General features: G+C 28.6%; 2 protein-coding genes across 4 annotated transcripts in view; both read right to left on the reverse strand.

Annotated features, from left to right (window-relative positions):
• Window positions 1-20,510, reverse strand: part of LOC100162065 (rap guanine nucleotide exchange factor 4) — a 262,441-nt gene that overhangs the window by 17,749 nt on the left and 224,182 nt on the right. The window contains exons 4-5 of the mRNA XM_001947514.5: window positions 10,857-10,908; window positions 5,297-5,406 (exon numbers count right to left, since the gene is read on the reverse strand). Coding sequence (XP_001947549.3) covers window positions 5,297-5,406; window positions 10,857-10,908 — 162 coding nt within the window. The remainder of the gene's footprint in view (window positions 1-5,296; window positions 5,407-10,856; window positions 10,909-20,510) is intronic.
• Window positions 8,053-10,157, reverse strand: LOC107884419. 3 transcript variants are annotated; one of them, XM_016806421.2, is made up of 2 exons: window positions 9,183-10,157; window positions 8,053-9,122 (listed from the first exon to the last, which is right to left on the reverse strand). In XM_016806421.2, the coding sequence occupies exons 1-2, from the start codon at window positions 9,384-9,386 to the stop codon at window positions 8,367-8,369; spliced, it is 960 nt and encodes a 319-aa protein (XP_016661910.1). In that variant the 5' UTR covers window positions 9,387-10,157; the 3' UTR covers window positions 8,053-8,366. The 3 variants fall into 3 exon arrangements, with proteins under 3 accessions (XP_016661910.1, XP_016661911.1, XP_016661909.1); XM_016806422.2 differs by having other exon boundaries at window positions 8,053-8,936; window positions 8,997-10,157; XM_016806420.2 differs by having other exon boundaries at window positions 8,056-8,750; window positions 8,811-10,156.

Here is a 20,510-nt window from a genome sequence, read left to right on the forward strand (position 1 = left end):
GGTCTCTATAAAAATCCATAGATTATTTTTATTTAAAATTTATTAAGAATATTGTTTTAAACACACGGTTTTTATTGATGTTTAAAACATGTGGTATAAACTTTAAAACAAAATCAATATGTTTTTTTCTGATGTTTTAAATATAGGGGTAACAGCTATTGAGGAAAATAACGTAATTAATTATAAATATGGGGGACTTTCAATTGGATTTCGTATAATTTTTTTTAATAACTGATGTTGTCGTTTACAAGGTAATGTATCCTTATAGATCATTGAAACTTGATAGGGAGAATGCCAAAGAAGTACTCGGTGATACTCCACCAACAAAATGTACGTCGTTTTATGGAAACTCGTACCTATGTAAAAACATAACTTCTTTTTTTATTGAGAATCTCCAAAACAGACTATCATTTATCAGAGTCATTCACGGCGTAAACGCTATAATATATTATTATACATATTATAATCGGTTTTTAAGTCCTCGAGTAGATCACATCTTAAAACTAACATTATTCATCGGATATTTAGAATATCATTATATAAGTCTTTTTTTTATTATTAAAGATAAAATTTATAATCTGTACAATTTATACATATTATAAAATATAAGTAAATATGATACAATTTTAACTAGAAGTGACAATGTCACAACGAGTGCATTCATTATTTCATTGACATAATAATAATATGGTGTATGTTCGATTTTAATAGAAAGGTTGCAAAACAAAAAAATTGGGTTTGAACTTGTTTAACGCGTAGTCAGTTACAAGATAAGTATTAATATGGCATGGTTATGGTTATTTATCAATGTTATATTATTTTATGCATATCTAGTATATTGTCAATAAAAAGCTAAGCAATATAAATCATATAATATGTAACAGTTTAACCGGTAAACGTTTAGGTATTTGAGGTATTATATTATTTTTTTATTCATTCATGATACACCACGACAAATATTTAAAATACCTACCTGCTAAACATTATAATGAGCTATTATACTGTACATCCAACATACGTAACAAGCGTGTTATATCGTCATGACGACGACGGAGATGATTAATTGAAAATAATGTTCAGATCTCATTAATTATTTTAAATATGCAGCTACCAGTTCAAATAATAAAAATAATAACTATACTACGTGTTGAAAAATGGTTAAGTACTATTACTATTATAGCACTATGTGTAACTTTAAAAAAAATATTTATTTTAGACTCGCGGTGAAATTTATATGAAAAGCAAAAAACAATAAATCACTCAGGTTACGTGGTGACCAACACTTTTTGGTTTGATATCGGTGTTGTACTTGACACTCGTACATGCATCGTGCATAAGCTAGAATAAGACTTTATAAACACGATTCTAATGAACTCAACGCGTACATCGATTGTATTGTATCATACATTATATTGTATCAATATAGGTAACCTCTTGATGTATTATTGTAGGTACGACGTAGGTATATATAAAAACACATTTTTTTATAATACATTTTTTTTTTCGGGAAATACAACACTGCCGTCTACCTTAGGCAATCGTATCATAAATTATTATATTTGTAATTATGTTTTTTAATCCTGAAGTAGTAAAAAGTAATTATAAATTTATAACCATTGTTAATGCGATAAACTACTGCATGCTCACAAAAATAATTGGGTGTTCTTTGTTATACTATTGTTATTTTATTTTTGAAACAGTATAGTAAATGTACTGTGCATAATATTATGTTAGGTTAAATAACTAAAAACATAACAGTTTTTTTAAGGTGACATTTTTAATGCATACGATATTTTTGTGAAATTATAAGGAAACATATATAAATTAAACATTTTAATAACGTCTATTTTAGCTTAAATTAAATTAGAAACAAATAAGATAATATTAAAAATAATATATACATATATATATGTGTGTAACTCATTAAACAAGTTTATTCATCTAAAAATAATAGAAGTACTTCCAAATTCCAATAGGTACCTATATGTTTAAGTGTAGGCACATGTTTATAACATCAAATTAAATGCAATAGACATACGTATGTCAAAATATACTCTTATACTATTGCAGGTATATATGTAAATATATGTAGGTAGTGTTAATTATAAAATCAATGATTGATATGAAGTAGATATCAGTTTATTTTTCATTATTGAATTTGTATTTTTATTCTATCATATAACATGTATACAATTAATTTTTACTATTGAAAATTGATGTTTTCAAGGAGGGAGTGGAAAAACAAATATTACTGAAATGCGTAAATTATGAACATGATAATAATAATACTAGCTTATATTATCGCCCACTAGTCCATAAATTAAATTACTATTGTATGTGTTTGATGTACCGACGTACCATTTACCATCTATATTAATTATAAATAGAAGATTTTCGTTTAACTTAATACTACAAAATTATATTGCAGTACCTATTTTATGCAATTGAACCTGTCGTTGTAGGTGTAAGCAAATAAGAATAAAAATAATGCACTGAATTTACTGGTAAAATTAACATATGCCAAACTATAAGGTTGTTATAATAATATGCATACATACCTATAGTATATTATTATTTATTAGATATTATTATTGTAGTTATTCACGGTAAAGACAGATGCTACTACAGCCACTGTAGGTTTTATTGTTCTAAATAATAATACCCACAATTTAAATAGGTTTACAGTGAGAGATTTAAAGGATTCTAATTTTCTCTTAACGATTTAATTAAATATAATACAATAAAATCTATTTTATATATAATACACCCACGAAGAAATGTACAACGTAGACGCAACTATTTCACTTTAGTTTAACTTAAACGAATATTGATGAAAACCATCAATAATCAAACAAAAATACTTCATATTTATATATTATTGTCATCCTGAAAACAGTCGCCCGTCAAACAGAGCGTTAAGTGACTATTTTATTAAGATTTAACAATTAACTTGGATTTTACACAATATGTATATTAACACACTCACATAACATGTAAGTATGATAAATTCTAAAAAACGCCAACAACAGTGGTAAAAGCATATGACTAACTATCAATCCCTAAAAAGAACTTTTGAATAACACAAAGTACCTAACACTATGTGCATCTTAACACTCGACCTGGCGCCCTTGGTTCGAGGTTAGTTAGTTAGTTAGTTAATATATCTGTGGTCGTGTACACAAATTTAACTCAGCCTAACTCTGGAAATTTCTTGGTAAATCGTGGTTTGTTAATGATACCATAATTATGCAAAAGCCTATCAGAATACGTTACAAGGCGCGTTGTACGACAGATAATGTCCCTGTTAACCCGGCTTATTCGTGACCGGGAAATCATCACTTAGGTCAGTCATAAATGAAAACTGTGGCCTCCGACCGTTTACTCGGCGTCCATCGCGTGCCATCCGATTCTCAATGATCCCTTTAAGACCGCAATCAACGAAAAATGAAATATTGTATGCGGTATACTTGTGAGCGGGTAACCGTGATAATGTCCGTAGACGCAATCAGTCAGTCTGAAGAAAATGGTCTAGTATTGTACCTACTATTGTGCCATACTGCCAAGTGACATTTCGGCGAAACTAGTATCATTGTACACGTATTAACTATATTAGTAATTGCAAGCCGCGTCGCTTCTGGTCCAGCGATATACGTCACCCATTTCCCAAGGATTGAAATCATTTTAGTCACCAACGTCTCTACTATTTACTGGTTCTATAGGCTCATACTAGACTGCTTCCACGACAGTCGTTTACTGCAATATTGACCGTAGTCACGCTCACGCATCATAATCCAGAAATTTAATAGGATAAACTGGTGATGATTTTTTTCCAACTACCACATTGACGAATTATATATGATATTAAAATGTAGGTATGAATGAGTTAAAACTTTTTTGTATTTTTCTTGACCAATACGTCGATACGGGGATTAGGATGCACATCGAATGGCCGAATAGGTAAAGTAGTGGTTAGGTCGTTAGGACATAATTATTGTTGAGAATGGTTACCACATGTCTTAATAATAGTAAACAAATATAAAAGGCATTTCATTTTTGCTATTTTTTATTTGAATTCAATTTCCCATTATACTAAACACGAGTAAGGATCAAACATATTCCTAATCTGGATTCCTGGTCACAGAAATACCTATAGGAGGGAACGAAAACGCAGACGAAAATTCCAAGAAAGCAGCAAAATCCTCAGACACTCCAAAATTAAACATAACAACATATGCAGATTTAAAAAACCAAATCAAAGGCAAACACACTGTAACACTGGCTCAATAAGAATACTAAACTATGAAGAATAAAAAAACACAATCTTCGGCTGGCCCATTTCCCTCCGAATAGAAGTGATAAGGTAATAATTATTATAAACAAACTCCGCATCGGCCTCATGGAAGAAGGAGAAAAACCGCAGTGCATTTCTTGCAGAACTGAACTCTCAGTCAACCACTTAATCACCGAATGCATCCAATATATAGATGAACATAGAAACTTTAAGTAACCCAATACCTTAGACGCACACTCGGACCAGACGCAGACACCATATCACACAAGTCATTAATTTCTTAAACAAAACCAAACTGTACAATAAAATTAAAAAAAAAAAAATTAAATTGTAATTGTAAATATTGTAATTAATGGCCATTGTCACCGATGATAATCAAGAACAATAATCAAAAATAAATAAATACGAGTACAATTCATTTTATAGTCTGAATATAACGAAAAAAAAACATTGAATTAATACATTTATTTGTGTGCAAATAATAATTTATTGGTTATCGCTCTACTGTATTATTGTACACAAAAATGCTAATAAAATCATGAAATATATCAAATGTTTTATTTATAATATTATTGCGACCGGTGGCTGCACGTCACTAACATCCAATGTTTGGAGAAGCGTGAACCAAAATAGTTTGAGAACTTCTGCAATGTACACTAATTGGTCGTTATTCGTACGCCCTCATAGAGTTTATTAAGACTTATATTTTCTTAAAATATGTAATAAACATAATTTAAGACTGTTATTTACTATCCGTTAAAATAACCATAGTGAAATAATTTACATAATAATATTATACACGAATATAAGCGAGCACCTATACAAAGCTCATTGTGTGCAATAGAAAATTTTCTAATTTAAATGCTATTATTAATCTTATTGCTAACAATTTTAAAGAGTTTAAATTTCTCAGTATCGAAATCGCAGACTAATGGGAAATCGATTATAGTACAATAAATTGGTATGTTTTATTAATGGACAAGTTAAACGTGTTTTTATATTTACCTCCGTAATGACTTCAGCCGGATCAGGATTATCAGGGGTAATCGTTCTGCGCGCTTGAGTCATCACAGGTGGAGGAGATTGGCACTTGGATAGATTTCCACTGGCCATACCTGTAGGGGGAAAAAAATATTAAATTTTAAATTGGTGTGAAGTTCGCAAATCATAATAAATAAATAATGACGATAAAAATGATTACAAAAATACAAGCTACAAAGCAACACGATGGAAAGAGAAATTGAGTTTCAAGTCTTATTAAAAAAGTTTGATATAAGTTTCTGTTGAAGTGCCGGGATGATAAACTTATAATCACAATTTATCATCGGGCATTTTTAAATATTGGCACACTGAATAATTTGAATATATTTCTACAGAGACACAATAACAATATTGCGTCATGCTTTATTGGGTGTTTCGTAATTTGAAAGCCACCAAGTCCCGACTGAGGTAAAATATTAACAAATGATAAATGTGTAGTTGTTATGAAACACATTGAATTTCTCTATTTTTCGATAATCTTTTGAAATGCGTCTGTGAATAGTATAATATACTTAAAATAAAAAAAAATATGTGAATAACTATAATATATATATAATATTATACCAGTCGATTCAACGTATTCAATAATATATTGTATACCATAATTAAGTATTATAATATAATAAATAATACGGGACAGCTCATATATCTCAAATTTTAACACTTGTTTACCACCGTCTTTAATTTTTAATTAAAAACACTGTCTTATCTCGCCGGCGTTATTGTTCTTATATAGCGTTGTAAAGAAAATGGATTTAAAACGATTTTTTTTCTCTTCCGCCGTCGTCGCTACCGCCGAGTACGGATGGCAATCAAATCCTCCCGCGGCTATATAATTAAAAGCTTTAGCCGGAACATACAACGTATACCTACCTACGAATTTCGTATCTTTTTTGTTCCACTAAAGGTATTTTTTTTCACAGAGAAAAAAAAATAAATTACGTGTCACCCCATTCATACACACACACACACATATTATGCATATAAACCGTAGCTGGGTTGGTATGCACGTTAAAGGGCATTTTTAAAGGGCCGCGGTAACAACAGGATTAACCAATCTGGCTTGAGAGGTAACGTCATTCGATTATTTACGAACGGGAAATTCGTCAAGCTCAATCCGACGTGAAAGGTAGTGTTGTTGCGGTTTAGACACTGTGAGAACTAATAATATAAAGGGATCCGATCCTGTGATTGTAAATAATTTATGGTTACTAACGTAGGTATATATATATAGGCAAACAACCGTTATATTGGTCGTGCCTCTAAGCTCAACGTTCATAATATATTATACGTAAACTGTACACACGACACTGACGCTATTACACTGCGCCCACCACCCACATGATTATAATATATTATACAGGGTGATTATTTTATCGCCATACAGTAATTTACTATGATAATATGTGTTTTTGAAAATTAATTATATTTTGCTTAAAAATGCTTGTAGTAAAATGACTTCAGATTATATAAAAAAATATATATTTTCAGCCACTTTAATCTAAATCCTACTCTGAGAAAATGTATAGTTATAAAATAATAACCGTGTACAATGGTGTTTTCGAATGCTGATATAGTTTATTATACGTATTCGGTACCCAGAAAATCGAACCAATAGTATATTATGCATATTCGACTACATCGTTTCGTTGTTTTTACGTTATGATCTTTACTATGAACTTTATTATGTACCTATATACAATGTACACGCCACCGACCAAACCTATCGTGGTAGCTTTAAACGTCTGTAGAAACATACATTTCCGGGGAGAGAAATAATATGTTTTTGTTAAATATTATTATTGAAATTTACGTTAATACGAAATAAAATTGATAAATCTAAAATTAATGTTATTGTTCACTATTAAGATTTAGAAAAACTTTAATGGTAATAATTTTTGTACCTATGCATTTTACCTTTATTCGAAGTACGGTATTATAAATAAAAAAAAACATCTAATAAACCATATAAATATAAAACCTTTATAATCATTTATTATTTTTAATTTAATTAATTAATTTGTATATGTTATTCAAATGATAAACAATTATTTTAATGATCAACATAATATTTGAAATTTCAGAATAAAATTTGGACACGGGTTCGGTTTATAAATTTCTGAGTATTTCTCTCAAACTCAACTTAATGATCTACCCCGTAGCATGCCATGGAAGTTTACTATGCAGAACCCTTTTAATCTTAATATGTATTATTATTATATCCCTTAATTAAAGTTTTTTGTCAATGGTTTTACAGGTTTCCTCTTGACCCATTGTTTATCATTTCCACCTCCCCCCCCCAGAAAAATATTTAACAATAAGGAACAATGAATATAATTTGAATCGATTTAAAATTCGCATCAAACACAATATGGAATATTATCCATTCCAAGGCCAATGGAAGGGAATAAGACCCTTAAGTCACCCCCTTGTATACGCCACTGGGTATACGTGAATTTCAATAGGTACCTTACTATATTATCCAATGGTCGGAAATTCACGTGGGAGAATATATTTTGTTGGACAAAAATATACAGGTAGATGAAAACAAGTTAAAACATTTTATTTTCAATTATATTTTATTATTGTGCAGTAGAAAATGTTATTTAATGCACCTATAGGTAAATACTAAAATATAGCTTAAAGTTTTAAACTTTAAACATTGAATAAATTAGAAAATTGTAGGTACCTATATAAATTTAATAATCGGTGTATGAATATTCAATATTATCTACAATTTTTGTACTCTTGAATTATTGATTACAATATATAGATATGATTTTATAGTTGAATACAATATATAGATAAGATTTAATATAATATAATATGAGCAAATTTACAATTATTATAATATAAGTTAAATAAGTTTTTAAACATAACGATAGTTGAACAAATTAATTTTAATAAATTACAAACTTTAGGATTGATGACACCAGTCAGCATCTCTTTTTTACATCACTTTCGTCTTCTCAACTCGTTAGCTAACAGATACCCTCGAGCTCTACTCATGACCGTATCTGTGTACCTCCACAATTTATTTACAACAGCAGCATAACGCTCTTCCAAATTTGAGGAGCCGCCTACCCACTGCCGACAAGAATGATCTACGACGACCTTGCCGGGGGTTTTCTGCTGCTGACTTCACATGGGCCGTAGTCGTCGCTGGCTCTAACCCGTCGCCATCGGCCATGGCTTTAGTAGCTATAGACGAGCGATCGGCTGCCGCCACGTCCGGAACAAGATCATTACAATCAGCCAGTGAATTTAACAACTCGATTCTAACTGGTGTCACTAGAGAATCGATCTGTTCGGTCACCACTAATGTCAATTGGGCCGTATTCGTCGCTGACTCCAATCCGTCGCCATCACTTTTGGCTACGGGTGTACCTACGATAAACGTGGTTTCAGCCGTCTCGTCCTTAATAAAATCATCACAATCACTTAGTGAATCTAAAAGCTGGATTTTAAATGGTCTCACTAGAGAATCAATCTGTTCGGTCGCCGCTGACTTCAATTGGGCCCTATTCGTCGCTGACTCCAATCCGTCGCCATCACTTTTGGCTACGGGTGTACCTACGATAAACGTGGTTTCAGCCGTCTCGTCCTTAATAAAATCATCACAATCAGTTAGTGAATCTAAAAGCTGGATTTTAAATGGTCTCACTAGAGAATCAATCTGTTCGGTCGCCGCTGACTTCAATTGGGCCCTATTCGTCGCTGACTCCAATCCGTCGCCATCACTTTTGGCTACGGGTGTACCTACGATAAACGTGGTTTCAGCCGTCTCGTCCTTAATAAAATCATCACAATCAGTTAGTGCATCTAAAAGCTGGATTTTAAATGGTCTCACTAGAGAATCGATCTGTTCGGTCACCACTAATGTCAATTGGGCCGTATTCGTCGCTGACTCCAATCCGTCGCCATCACTTTTGGCTACGGGTGTACCTACGATAAACGTGGTTTCAGCCGTCTCGTCCTTAATAAAATCATCACATACTAATTTTGGCCTGTCTGTTAGAGAAGTGTTGTCCACCGTGTATGGTTTATTTTCCATTTTGTGTATTTCGTCGTCCGCTATATATATGACTTGTCTGTTCAACGGATCAACGGACACGCTATGGGTTTGGTACTCCTTAAAGCTTGCAACAGGCTGTTCTTAAATCGTATTATATATCGCGTTAACGTGATAGAATATGATTATAATATTTATTTATGAAGACAAGGACAATATTTCAGGAACGGGCTCGTGACAAAAAATGAACTGATTGAAAATAATATGTAATCGGTCATATAAACATCCAAACGAATATCTCCCTGGCAACAAATATTATAATATAATATTGTTCAAAATTGAAAAAATAATATATGGTTAATTTATTTCCCAAGACATAATATATGTAAATTTCAACATTAGTCATGCTTACATGAAAACTGGTGTTTTATAGATATGTAAGTGGACTTCTTAAAAGCACTTTTATTGCACGTCACAATAATTTGTTTCTTATCTAAAGAAATTATTTTTATCCAAATATTTGAGGACTAAAATAATGTCATTAGTTTACTCTAATATAGAATTCAGACTTATAATTAATTTATTGACACTCGATCGAGTACCAGTTAGCTTGCAACATAGGTACCCTATGTAGTTTTCAAAATATTTAGATTCATTCTATGCTATTCGCAAACCACAAATCTATTCAAACCGTTGGCATTTACTAATATGAAATACTTGCCTGTACCCAACTTAAAATATTATGATAATAATAAAAATAATTTTTTTTATAATCATTTAAAGCTCAAATGTTTACAACATTGGATATTAACTCAATTTCTCATGTAGCGATTTTTTTATTTTGTTGTAATTCAAAAACGAATCACCGTAGTAGACACTTGAAATTTATATCATATGTTTACTTATCAATTCTAATACTTGATAAAATTTTCAAAATATTTTTACTTGTTTTGAACTGTTTACGGACAATTTCAAATTTCAATTTTTAGTTTTTTTTCTGTGAATGTCAATAACATTTTATTTGTTGGGCCAAAACGCGTCAAAATTAAATACACAATTAAATATTTAATAACAATATAAATATAATATAAAATATATATACAGACAAACTATCACCGCTCAAAATCGTTTTTCGTATACTGATATTATATAATTTAATTCAAATTGAATACCACTGTATTAGTTACCATTTATACAGTGACCCACTTGTACAGCAGAGCAACATCCATCACTTACCCACTTTTTTTATATTTGTTTTTTTAAAATATCCGATATAAATCCACAATTATTAAACTGTTATAAATAATACATCTTGAATAATCAAAAGTCACAACTTGTGGTCCAAAAGTTAAATTTATTCTTTAAGAAATGGCAGGTTTTTTTTTGGCACCCACCTATTCATTAAAATTATTTTTATATCTTGCTAAAATAAGTACCTACTTACTTAAAAATCAATGATTGTGTATTTGGAAGTATAAATATAAAAAACAATAAAATAAAATAATATCATACCATTTCTTAGTTTATTGCTAGCGATTAAGTCTTTCATCAAATTTGAGTGTTTCTGAAATCAAATAAATTTTACAATCCATTAGAATTAATTTTGTTGTAATATTACAGTTTGTTATTTAAGTACTTAAACAAAATATACAGCTAATACAATAGTAAAACAAATAACATAACAATATTTCAAAAGTATGTGTATATAGTACTAATGTGGTATATTTCTGTATCGAAGTTATTGTACACATATGATAATTAATAACTTTCCATTTTATAATATTAACAAGTTAAGACAGAACTGTATAACGCTATACAAAACAAGGTGCTGCCCTAAAGACTATAATTAATCAGGCAAATGCCCGCCCAATTTATTTAAAATAGCGCTACACCCGAATTAACTGTTTTTGTTTATCCGTCGTTTAAAATTATGAAATTCACGGACGTGGGTACATTCAATTAATTCTCTTAGATGTTGGCTTGAAACATTTAATTATAAATATATTACTATTAATGCAATTTTTTTAATTTTTTAATTTTTTCTAAATATCATATTATAATAAACAAATGCGATGATGACATGAGTGAGTCGTGATAAATATATAAAAAAAAGTCATGATTGAATGAAGAATCCTCTCATTGGAGGAACTTTTACATGGGTACAATGGTACATATAAATTATAAATATATTATCGATGAAATAAATCAACATTTTGACCATTCAGATAATTTAATGTATTAAACAACTAGTTCTGTAATAGGTATTATAGATACATTTTAAAAATTCTGAGTTTTTATCAATTTTAATTAAAATATTTTGATGATTAGACAGCCAAACTTATGTTTTTATGATTACACATCAATTTAAAATTGTTATATTAGCATATTGGTTTACGTATTTGAATATTTAAAAAGATGAATGACTTCCATTGATTTTTTGAATACGATATGATTCGTCTAAAAACCCAACTGAAAAAAGCATTATAAAGTAAGAACACTTGCTTGACCAATAACAATATATTAATATTGACGATTATGCTATTTTGTGAAAATCAAAATTATAAATATACATAGATAATCGGTATTATTCTATTATTAGGGTTTTCAAAAATGATTTCACAGTGTAATTGCAGTTCAAGCACAAAGACTTTAAACACGTATTCAAATACATTTAAACTAGGGAGAGAAAATTTTTAATTATTTATTGATATTGATGTAGGTAGGTAATTACGTATTTAGAATATTTATATTTTTTCACAAACTATAAATTTTCTTGAAATATTTTAACTCAATTTTATATTAATAGTTTTGAACGGTTTATTTGCTTTTTAATAACTAATAAATACAATATAAAAATCAGTTCAGTTAAAAAAAAAAAAAAAACTAGATTCTTATATTATTATTGGTGGGTGCACGTGTATTTAAGATTAAAGTGTATTTTATGTGATTATTATTAATGAAAATGAGAAAAAAAAGATCAAGGCTCACGATTTTCTTCTTTATGTAAAAAAAAAAAAAATAATTATAATTTTAAAATAAGATAGGAAGTTTGATTTCTTTTGTAAATGTAAATTTAATACTCCACGAATGTAAAAAAGAAAAAGTTTTTCATCCCCTGTTCACGGTAAAAGCTTATACGCTTACGATATATCATGTTATTAATATAAGGTTTGATTATATATAAGTATGAATTAAGCTGCAGATTAAAAGCTTCTCGTGTGATCGGCATCGGCGAAACACAATGGATGATATAATACACCAGTACGTGTCTGTAAATAGTGATCGCCCGTGAGGTACGGCACTTTTACGATTTTAAACCTATTCTATAGATTAATGAAGTAAATGAAGACATCCGGAGAGAGGAATGTATGCACGTCGCAGCATCGTCATCGCCGCCATCGACATCACCATCGCAGTTTTTTTTACGACGTCTGTGCGGTAAGAGTCGGCGTTTAACGTCTGTAAATGAATTCAGCTCTTGTTCGCCTTTTTTTTATGTGATAAAAAGGGATGAAGTATGAATACGACGAACACAGAAAATAAGAAACAGAAACGCGTGCACGGAGGAACGGAGGAACTAAAAGGTTTTGTTATCTCAGGTTAGTACCTACTTTATACTTTCCTCCTTATAGCGGTAATGCCCCGAATCTTTTATTTATTTATTTGTTTTTTTTAGCATAGCGTTTTTTTCGTCTCTTTGACTTCGTAAAAATAAATAATAGGATATTTTAAAATACAACAGACTAAAGCAACAACAACAGAAAAAAACAACAGCCCTCGCTCTTTAAAAAAAAAAATTGTTTTACTTTTTTTTTTAATTCTTAATAGTTCGGTTGTATTGTTTGCATTGATGTTAACGTTTTCCTCTTAAATTAATACCATATGAACCATATAATTGCAGACATATTATGTAATTGTATAAATTAGACAATATAAATCTTGCAAATACATAGGTACTAATAATACAAATATACAATAGTACTACTGATATTAAATATTATTTTATTTATGCACCTATTTATTTATTAATAATAAATTAACAGACATACATAATACTTATTATATGTAATTAACACAATGAAAGAGTATTAGCCATAAGGTATCATTGTTTTGACTTTTAAGTTTGGCACAATACTCATATAATATATTATATTGTATACTGTTTGATAACAATTAATGCCTCCTTTTTTATAAAATTTTTTGTAGGTACTTTGTACGTTTAAATTATCAAAATATAAAGTACCTAATTGAAAAAATTATAAACATATAATATATACACTATAATACAATATCTAAGTATAAAATTAATAATTAATATGACAAAAACATCAAAACAAAAATTTATTTACAGTGATTTTATAGTTATAATCTCATTTTTTTCTAAAAGTATTATGGTTTTTGATAATATTTTTCTGAGTATTTTAATATGTAGGTATATACAAATATAATTTAAAAGGTGTAGTTAATTAGCTACCAATATTTAAAGATTAGAAGAGTTGGCCAAATTTGTGTGGAGTACCTCTATAGCCACATAGTCTCGGCTTATCTATAGGTACTTCTTACTATAAGTTATAGCAAATTAAATAAATACTCTCTTTTGAAATATTTACAATCTATACAATGTTAAGTACAACAAGCAAATTTGGTAATTTAATGGTGAACGACTGGAGAAAGTGGACAGGCACTCAGCAGCGCCCACCGGCCTGGTACATATTGAATATTAAGTATCATGGGTTTTAATTATTTTTTTTATTTTAGTAGGTCTCTATGTCACTGCCTTTTGAGTCTTCTACATATATTACCGACTCTTTTGAAATATGAAATAAAATATTTATGCTCTCAATAAAATAAATAGAAATTTAAATAGGTATTAAAAAAAAAAAAAAAAATTAGTAAACACTTACTTTTATTTTCAAAATGTTGTTATGTAATGACTTCCCATAGGTAACTATAATACTTTTGAAAAATACAAGTGTTTACTAATAATATATTCACTATATTTATTGGGTTTGCTAAATATGGGAATAAACACAAATTTAAAACAATATATTTGAGATAAAATTATTTTTGAAATTATCAAATGCATTCATGAGAATTATTACTATTATGGTTAGGAGAAAACAACTCAATAAAAACAAATACTAGACAAAAAATTCTTTTACCTTTGTTATATTTGGTATCAATTTTTTCTACGAAATAATAATTATTGTAAGCTCTACTACCGTGATTGAAATTTCAAACGAGACGAACATTATTTTTTAGGTATTTTCAAATGGCATTTAGTAAATACTCTTCTAGTAATTATGTTTTATGTGGAAAATGAAACAAAGCAATAAGTCGTAATGCATTTTAACTGGAACGAATGGCTATATATTATATATATTTTACGATCCACCCAATCTCGTCAAAATATTATTATTAAAAGTAGTGAGGAAACCTCATAAAAGAAAAGACCATCAGATCCCTTAATACCCTATATTATAGTATTTCAAAATATAGTTTTCACGTTTATATGTACCCATTAAAATATTATATTTTACAGTAGGTTTTACTTTTACGTATTACTATTATTATGGTTTTATTTTTTAATCATCACGTGTGGTACCATCGATCACTTTATAATATACGTATTAATTATTTTATAATTTTATTCAACTTAAAGCCAGTGTGGTGGTGGTAGCTTTGAGGTACGCAAAAATCGGTCGAATCCATGGAGAAACTATATCCCTCCATAAAACTATTAATTTAGATTACATTACATTCCTATATAATATCATAAATTAATAATGTGGCGTGGTCGTTTTAATTTTTAACACTTTTCGAGATACAAATCAGAATGAAGTACTATACATTTTTACATCTAGTGTCGGGTATTTTATGGTTCGAGTAAATATGATTGTCTGTGATTTTGAGGGGGTGAAACGGTATCTAGAAGTTGTAGACTATTCAATAAGTAATAATATTGTGTCTTGTAGATATGGGTGTATGTTGGTTGTGTTATTCCTAGAGCACCATATGTTTAGCTTTAAACCATCGGCAAAGAGAGAACATTTTACAGGGAATTTGATTCCACTTAGAGAGTGACTGAGATGGTGGAACATTGGAGTACAACATTTTCTTGCTTGAATATTAAATAGAGTTGACACTTGGATGACTTGGAAAGTTTCCATTTTCGCAATTTTAGATTCTCAACTGAGAAATGAATGTACCTACAAGATTTACAATTATATTTAGTTTATTTAATCATAAGTATATTTCTTACTGTTTTGTCGTTTTTTATCGTCATCACATTTCGGAGCAGAAAGAATAGTTTATTATTAAACATAGAGGGAAGTTTGTGATCGAAAATTGGATATGCATAGTTTACTAGTTATTACTTAATGGGAAGGGAGGGGTAGCTTCAATGTAAAAAAAAAAATTGTAGTACTTTATTAAATAATTCGAAAGAACTAATATGTTACAAACAACGGAGGAAGAACTAAAATATAATTTACGCAACACTGACAAAATCGATTTTGATTTTTGTTTGACCAAATATTTATATTAGCATTTCCTATACATGTAATAATTTTTTAATATTTTAGTTCTTCTTGTGATATTTAAAACACTTTAAGTTTTCAAACTTTTTACTTTTTTCCGATTAATACTACTATTTTGTTGTCAAACAGCTTTAAAATGTAATATAAGGTTCCTCGTATGTTTTGCTTACAGCAGTTAAAGAGAATTGAAAACACATTGTTATTTGTTACAATAAGACATATTCTTTATAAGAAGACATTTTGATTAAATAAATGTAATACATTGAACATATTAATTATATAAGTAGTTTTAAAGAATTGTAATATCCCACATCTAGTGTTCAACATTCTTGTTAAACATATTTTTTAGATGTATTTCAAATTTATAGGTTTAAATATATAAGTGTAAATAATTAATTAGATTTAAAAAATATTTATAACACTTTTCAATTCTTATTTATCTATGTAAATATTTTTTAAATTGATCAAATGATTCTCCAAAGAATTTATCAAAAAATCATTTTTTTAGAACCCATTTATTTTAGAATTTTGTGTTTTTCAATACAATACCATTAAATAAGTATTTCAAATATATTTTCAATATTAATTACCTTATATATTCGAAATACAAATAAAGTAATTTAATACCTCACAAGTGTTTGTTTTGATGAAGTGAACAGTGTTTTATAATTAATTATTAAAATATTGTAGTACCAATGACGCCAGAAATTTGAATGTCAAGTCGATTTACGCGTTCCACATTATGATAGTAAACTATCAACTCGTGAATTTATTTCAGAAAACTTTAATGTATCTACGTGATTTAATTCCGTTCGTTTGTAAAACACGTTAAACGATTTACATCAAAGGAATGAAGGAAGTGAAGAGTTCTACACTTTTTATTTGCACTTTGTAATTTTAACCACGCCAGGTGGTTACTATCGGTAAATTAGTGGAGCATTGACACGGAAATTGTGTAATATAATGTATAATACTATTATTATACCGTATACGTTTGAAACATGATAACGGAAGTCCGCAAAGGCCAACTCCGTTTCACTCGAACCGATTCTCAAAACTTCCCATCGCCAGATAATTTAATGATAACAGACGTGACTTAGCGACACGTTGCGTTTTGGTCGAATTTCCGGGGAAAATATGTACGTGTTGCGTAAGTACGCGCCAGCAGGCTATTTTGGCATTTACACTATTATAAACCATTAGGTACGGAAATCTAGTCGATTTGTTATTGCAGCCATTCATCGTCTGAGTACAACAGAAAAATAATTGTATGACAAAAAAAAATAAATAAAAACTCCACTCTCAAAAACGTAAGCATAAAACTAAAAACTCAATCGAATAATCATTAAATAATATTAATATATTTTTATTAAACACATTAAATATAAGGAATATTAAATTTTTAAAATATTCACATCAATGAACTGCATGACGCTCACCCCCGCAATTTTGAAATCCAGCACAAAACCTACACCAGTTATATTGTTGTACAATTTGTACAGATTTGTAATCACAACTGTACAAAATGTATAAGAATTACTGGTGTAGTTGTTGAACTTAATTTTAATTACTTATATAAATATTATGAAATGTGAATGCAATCATTAAATTTAAATTTTTTTCTATTCCCTGATCAAATCTAAACATTTTATATATTATAATAATACTGTGGATATCCTATAAATTGATAACTTCATAAATCACATTTAAATAAAAAAACACATAGAAATAAGTTATTGATGGCGAAACGTTAAAGATTATAATATATGGATCGAATATGGGGTATTGGGGTTTGAATGAATTGTTTTTGAATGTAAAATTCTAGCTTTGTAAAATTTCAAAACAAAATATTCGTGTTCGAATAGCTTTAAAATTTCTGTGAAAAAAGGTGTCAGTAAATATGTCCCATTAATGTTCGCCAAAAATAATTAAAAATTAAACCAACAATTTGTATAATACATTTTTATTTGTGTTAAACCAATTTGCTATTGGTCATAATATTGATTTAACTAACATAGATATCAAAGTAATAAACGATTTTGAGTCATCACTACATGTATTATAATATATCTATTAAATTACGTTATTCTAGTACAAAATGTACTACTTCACATTCAAAACGTAAGTTTATGTAATAAAATACTTAAACGATATTAAAATGAGTCCAATTTAACATGTCACCCAAACCTAACAATTTGGTAGGAGATCGAAATGTTGTCAAAGTTCCAAAATGAAACAGAAAAAAATATTGACCAAGTTGCACAAAGGCCAAAGGGTCACAAACTCACAACTATAATAGCTCTTCTAAGAGACAGCCACTTAACGATAAACGTATTTTTAACCTTGTTTTCAGGAGAAAAAAAACACTAAGTTTGATCCGTTATAGTTTCCTACAAAGAGTTTGCTTGTAACAGTTTAAGATTTAATCACTTTTTAGTTTTCTATTATTTAATAGAACCTAGATTAAATGACACTATACCGGTTTACGGTTATATACTTCCATCTGTATATTTTATTATAGAACGATCGAATGTGTAATTGAATATTGTGATCATAAGGTTGCAGATGATATTATATCGAATAAATACTATTGTCTACATTAAACTTTGTTATATATAATTAAAGTGGTAAAATAGTAGGTACCTATTGGTTATTGTACTATATTAGATAATATTTGTTGAATTAACTCTGGCAGATTAGAATTTTACTGGTATCGACTAATAGGAAACATTAATTTAGGGTTTAATAGATGTCATTAAAATTAGTGAGTGTTTAATAATGACATTATGACATTGTGATGTTAAAATGAAAACGTAATGTAGGTACTATACATTAGGAGGTAGATGCATTGACGTTATGAGATATTGTGTTTTTACACGACCGAAAATAAAAAAATACGAAAAAGTCATTCTACTTTAATTAAAATATTGTATTTTATATAGGTATACGTTTTAAATGCGCTCTTATGATACAGAAATTGTTAATTAATTAACTTTGTTAATTATATAATAATATGTAAGTAAATATACCTACCTATATATAAAGCAATATCATTTCCACCTATACGGCTACACTAATCCTTTAGAATGTTTCCTGTTTTAATATTATTTATCATTACCGAGAACATTAATTATGTCCTTCATATACCGATAATAATATATTGGTAATTAAGATGGCGAATATTATATGAAGTTTCTAAAACGGTAATGAAGTACGCATGTCAGTCGATTATTATCGCAAATGCAGGATGACAATTTGGTTAAGATGTGTAAAATACAGATCATTTAAATGTAACTTTTAGGTTATTCAGTACCTATATAAAATTAACAACAACTTATTATAGTAATAATAATATATACTACAATACACTTGAAAATCTCTATACTATTATAAGTTATAATGATGACTAAATTTTAATATAATACTATAAAGCGTATCGTATTTTTTGTTGGTTATTACCTATAATGTAGGACATTTAGTTCAACGCACGTAAAAAAAGTATTGATTCCATGATACCTTTACCGATTACACAAAAAAGCAGAATTACTAAAAGTGTTTGTAAAAAAACTGATTATCATTTGATGGAAAACATTTTGTGACAATTAGTTCGTCGCGAACCATTATATATGTTTTAAGCACTTAGACCAACCGATTTGCGCTGTTCAGTAATCCATCGGATTAAAAATAAATCAATGATAGTTCGATGATTGTTTCCAAGTCCGAAACAAAGTAACACGCTTAGTTACTATTAATTATATTATTATTACGTTAAATTATACGTAATGACGCGTTGTGTTAAAAAGTATCGGGAGTGTTTAATAGGTACATACAATAACTATATTATAATATTATAATACTATCATGATACATAGCAACTAGCAAGACTAACGACTTATTTTTTAAAGACATTTTTTTTAGAATACAGCTACAGTACAGTACAGTAGTACAGATACAAGCATGTATTTTACCGTCGAAATTTTAACGAAAATACATTATTAGGTATATTAATTTAACTATAAACAGAAATGTTGCTAATGAAAATTTGTATTTTTTGCATGTCAACCAATTCATTGCATTTATCAATAATTATGTAGATACTTCACTATAAGGTAAATTTAGAAACCAAAATATAAATAATATAATACATTTTATTTTAACATGATTTGTTAAACACTTTTAAGTACTTACGTGAATTGAAACGAATAAAAAAACTTTTAATAGAAGTGTTGCTCTAAAATATACTAATATAGAATTTAAATTTAAATGTTATTTCAACATAACTATAAGAAATCAAAAAAAAAAAATGCAATTCATTTATCACACATTATGACATTTAGCTGATGTTTGGTCTTATTAATGGCTTAAAAGTTAAAACTATAAAAGGACTAATAACAATAAATTATTATTTTTTATTTAAGTATAAAAAACTTTCGAATGTATCATTGATTAAGTCAAAAAGTAATTTTTAAATCTCTAGCGTACATTCCATTATTCCAAAATTATATCGTATAATATTAATATAGAAAACAATAATCATTGAACTATAGTAGGTAGGTACTTGGTTTTAAACATGTCAAGCTTTTTAAAACTAATATTAATTGGTTATAACAATTTTTAACAACAATTA

Source organism: Acyrthosiphon pisum, chromosome A3 (assembly GCF_005508785.2).
Source record: "Acyrthosiphon pisum isolate AL4f chromosome A3, pea_aphid_22Mar2018_4r6ur, whole genome shotgun sequence".
Classification (NCBI taxonomy): domain Eukaryota; kingdom Metazoa; phylum Arthropoda; class Insecta; order Hemiptera; family Aphididae; genus Acyrthosiphon; species Acyrthosiphon pisum.

Bases quoted from the DNA above. Each gene is read 5' to 3' on its own strand.
- LOC107884419 (XM_016806421.2), bottom strand. From the start codon at position 9,386: ATGGAAAATAAACCATACACGGTGGACAACACTTCTCTAACAGACAGG. The intron at 9,123-9,182 runs GTGAGACCATTT...GATTTTATTAAG, and splicing joins CCGAACAGATCGATTCTCTA to GACGAGACGGCTGAAACCAC.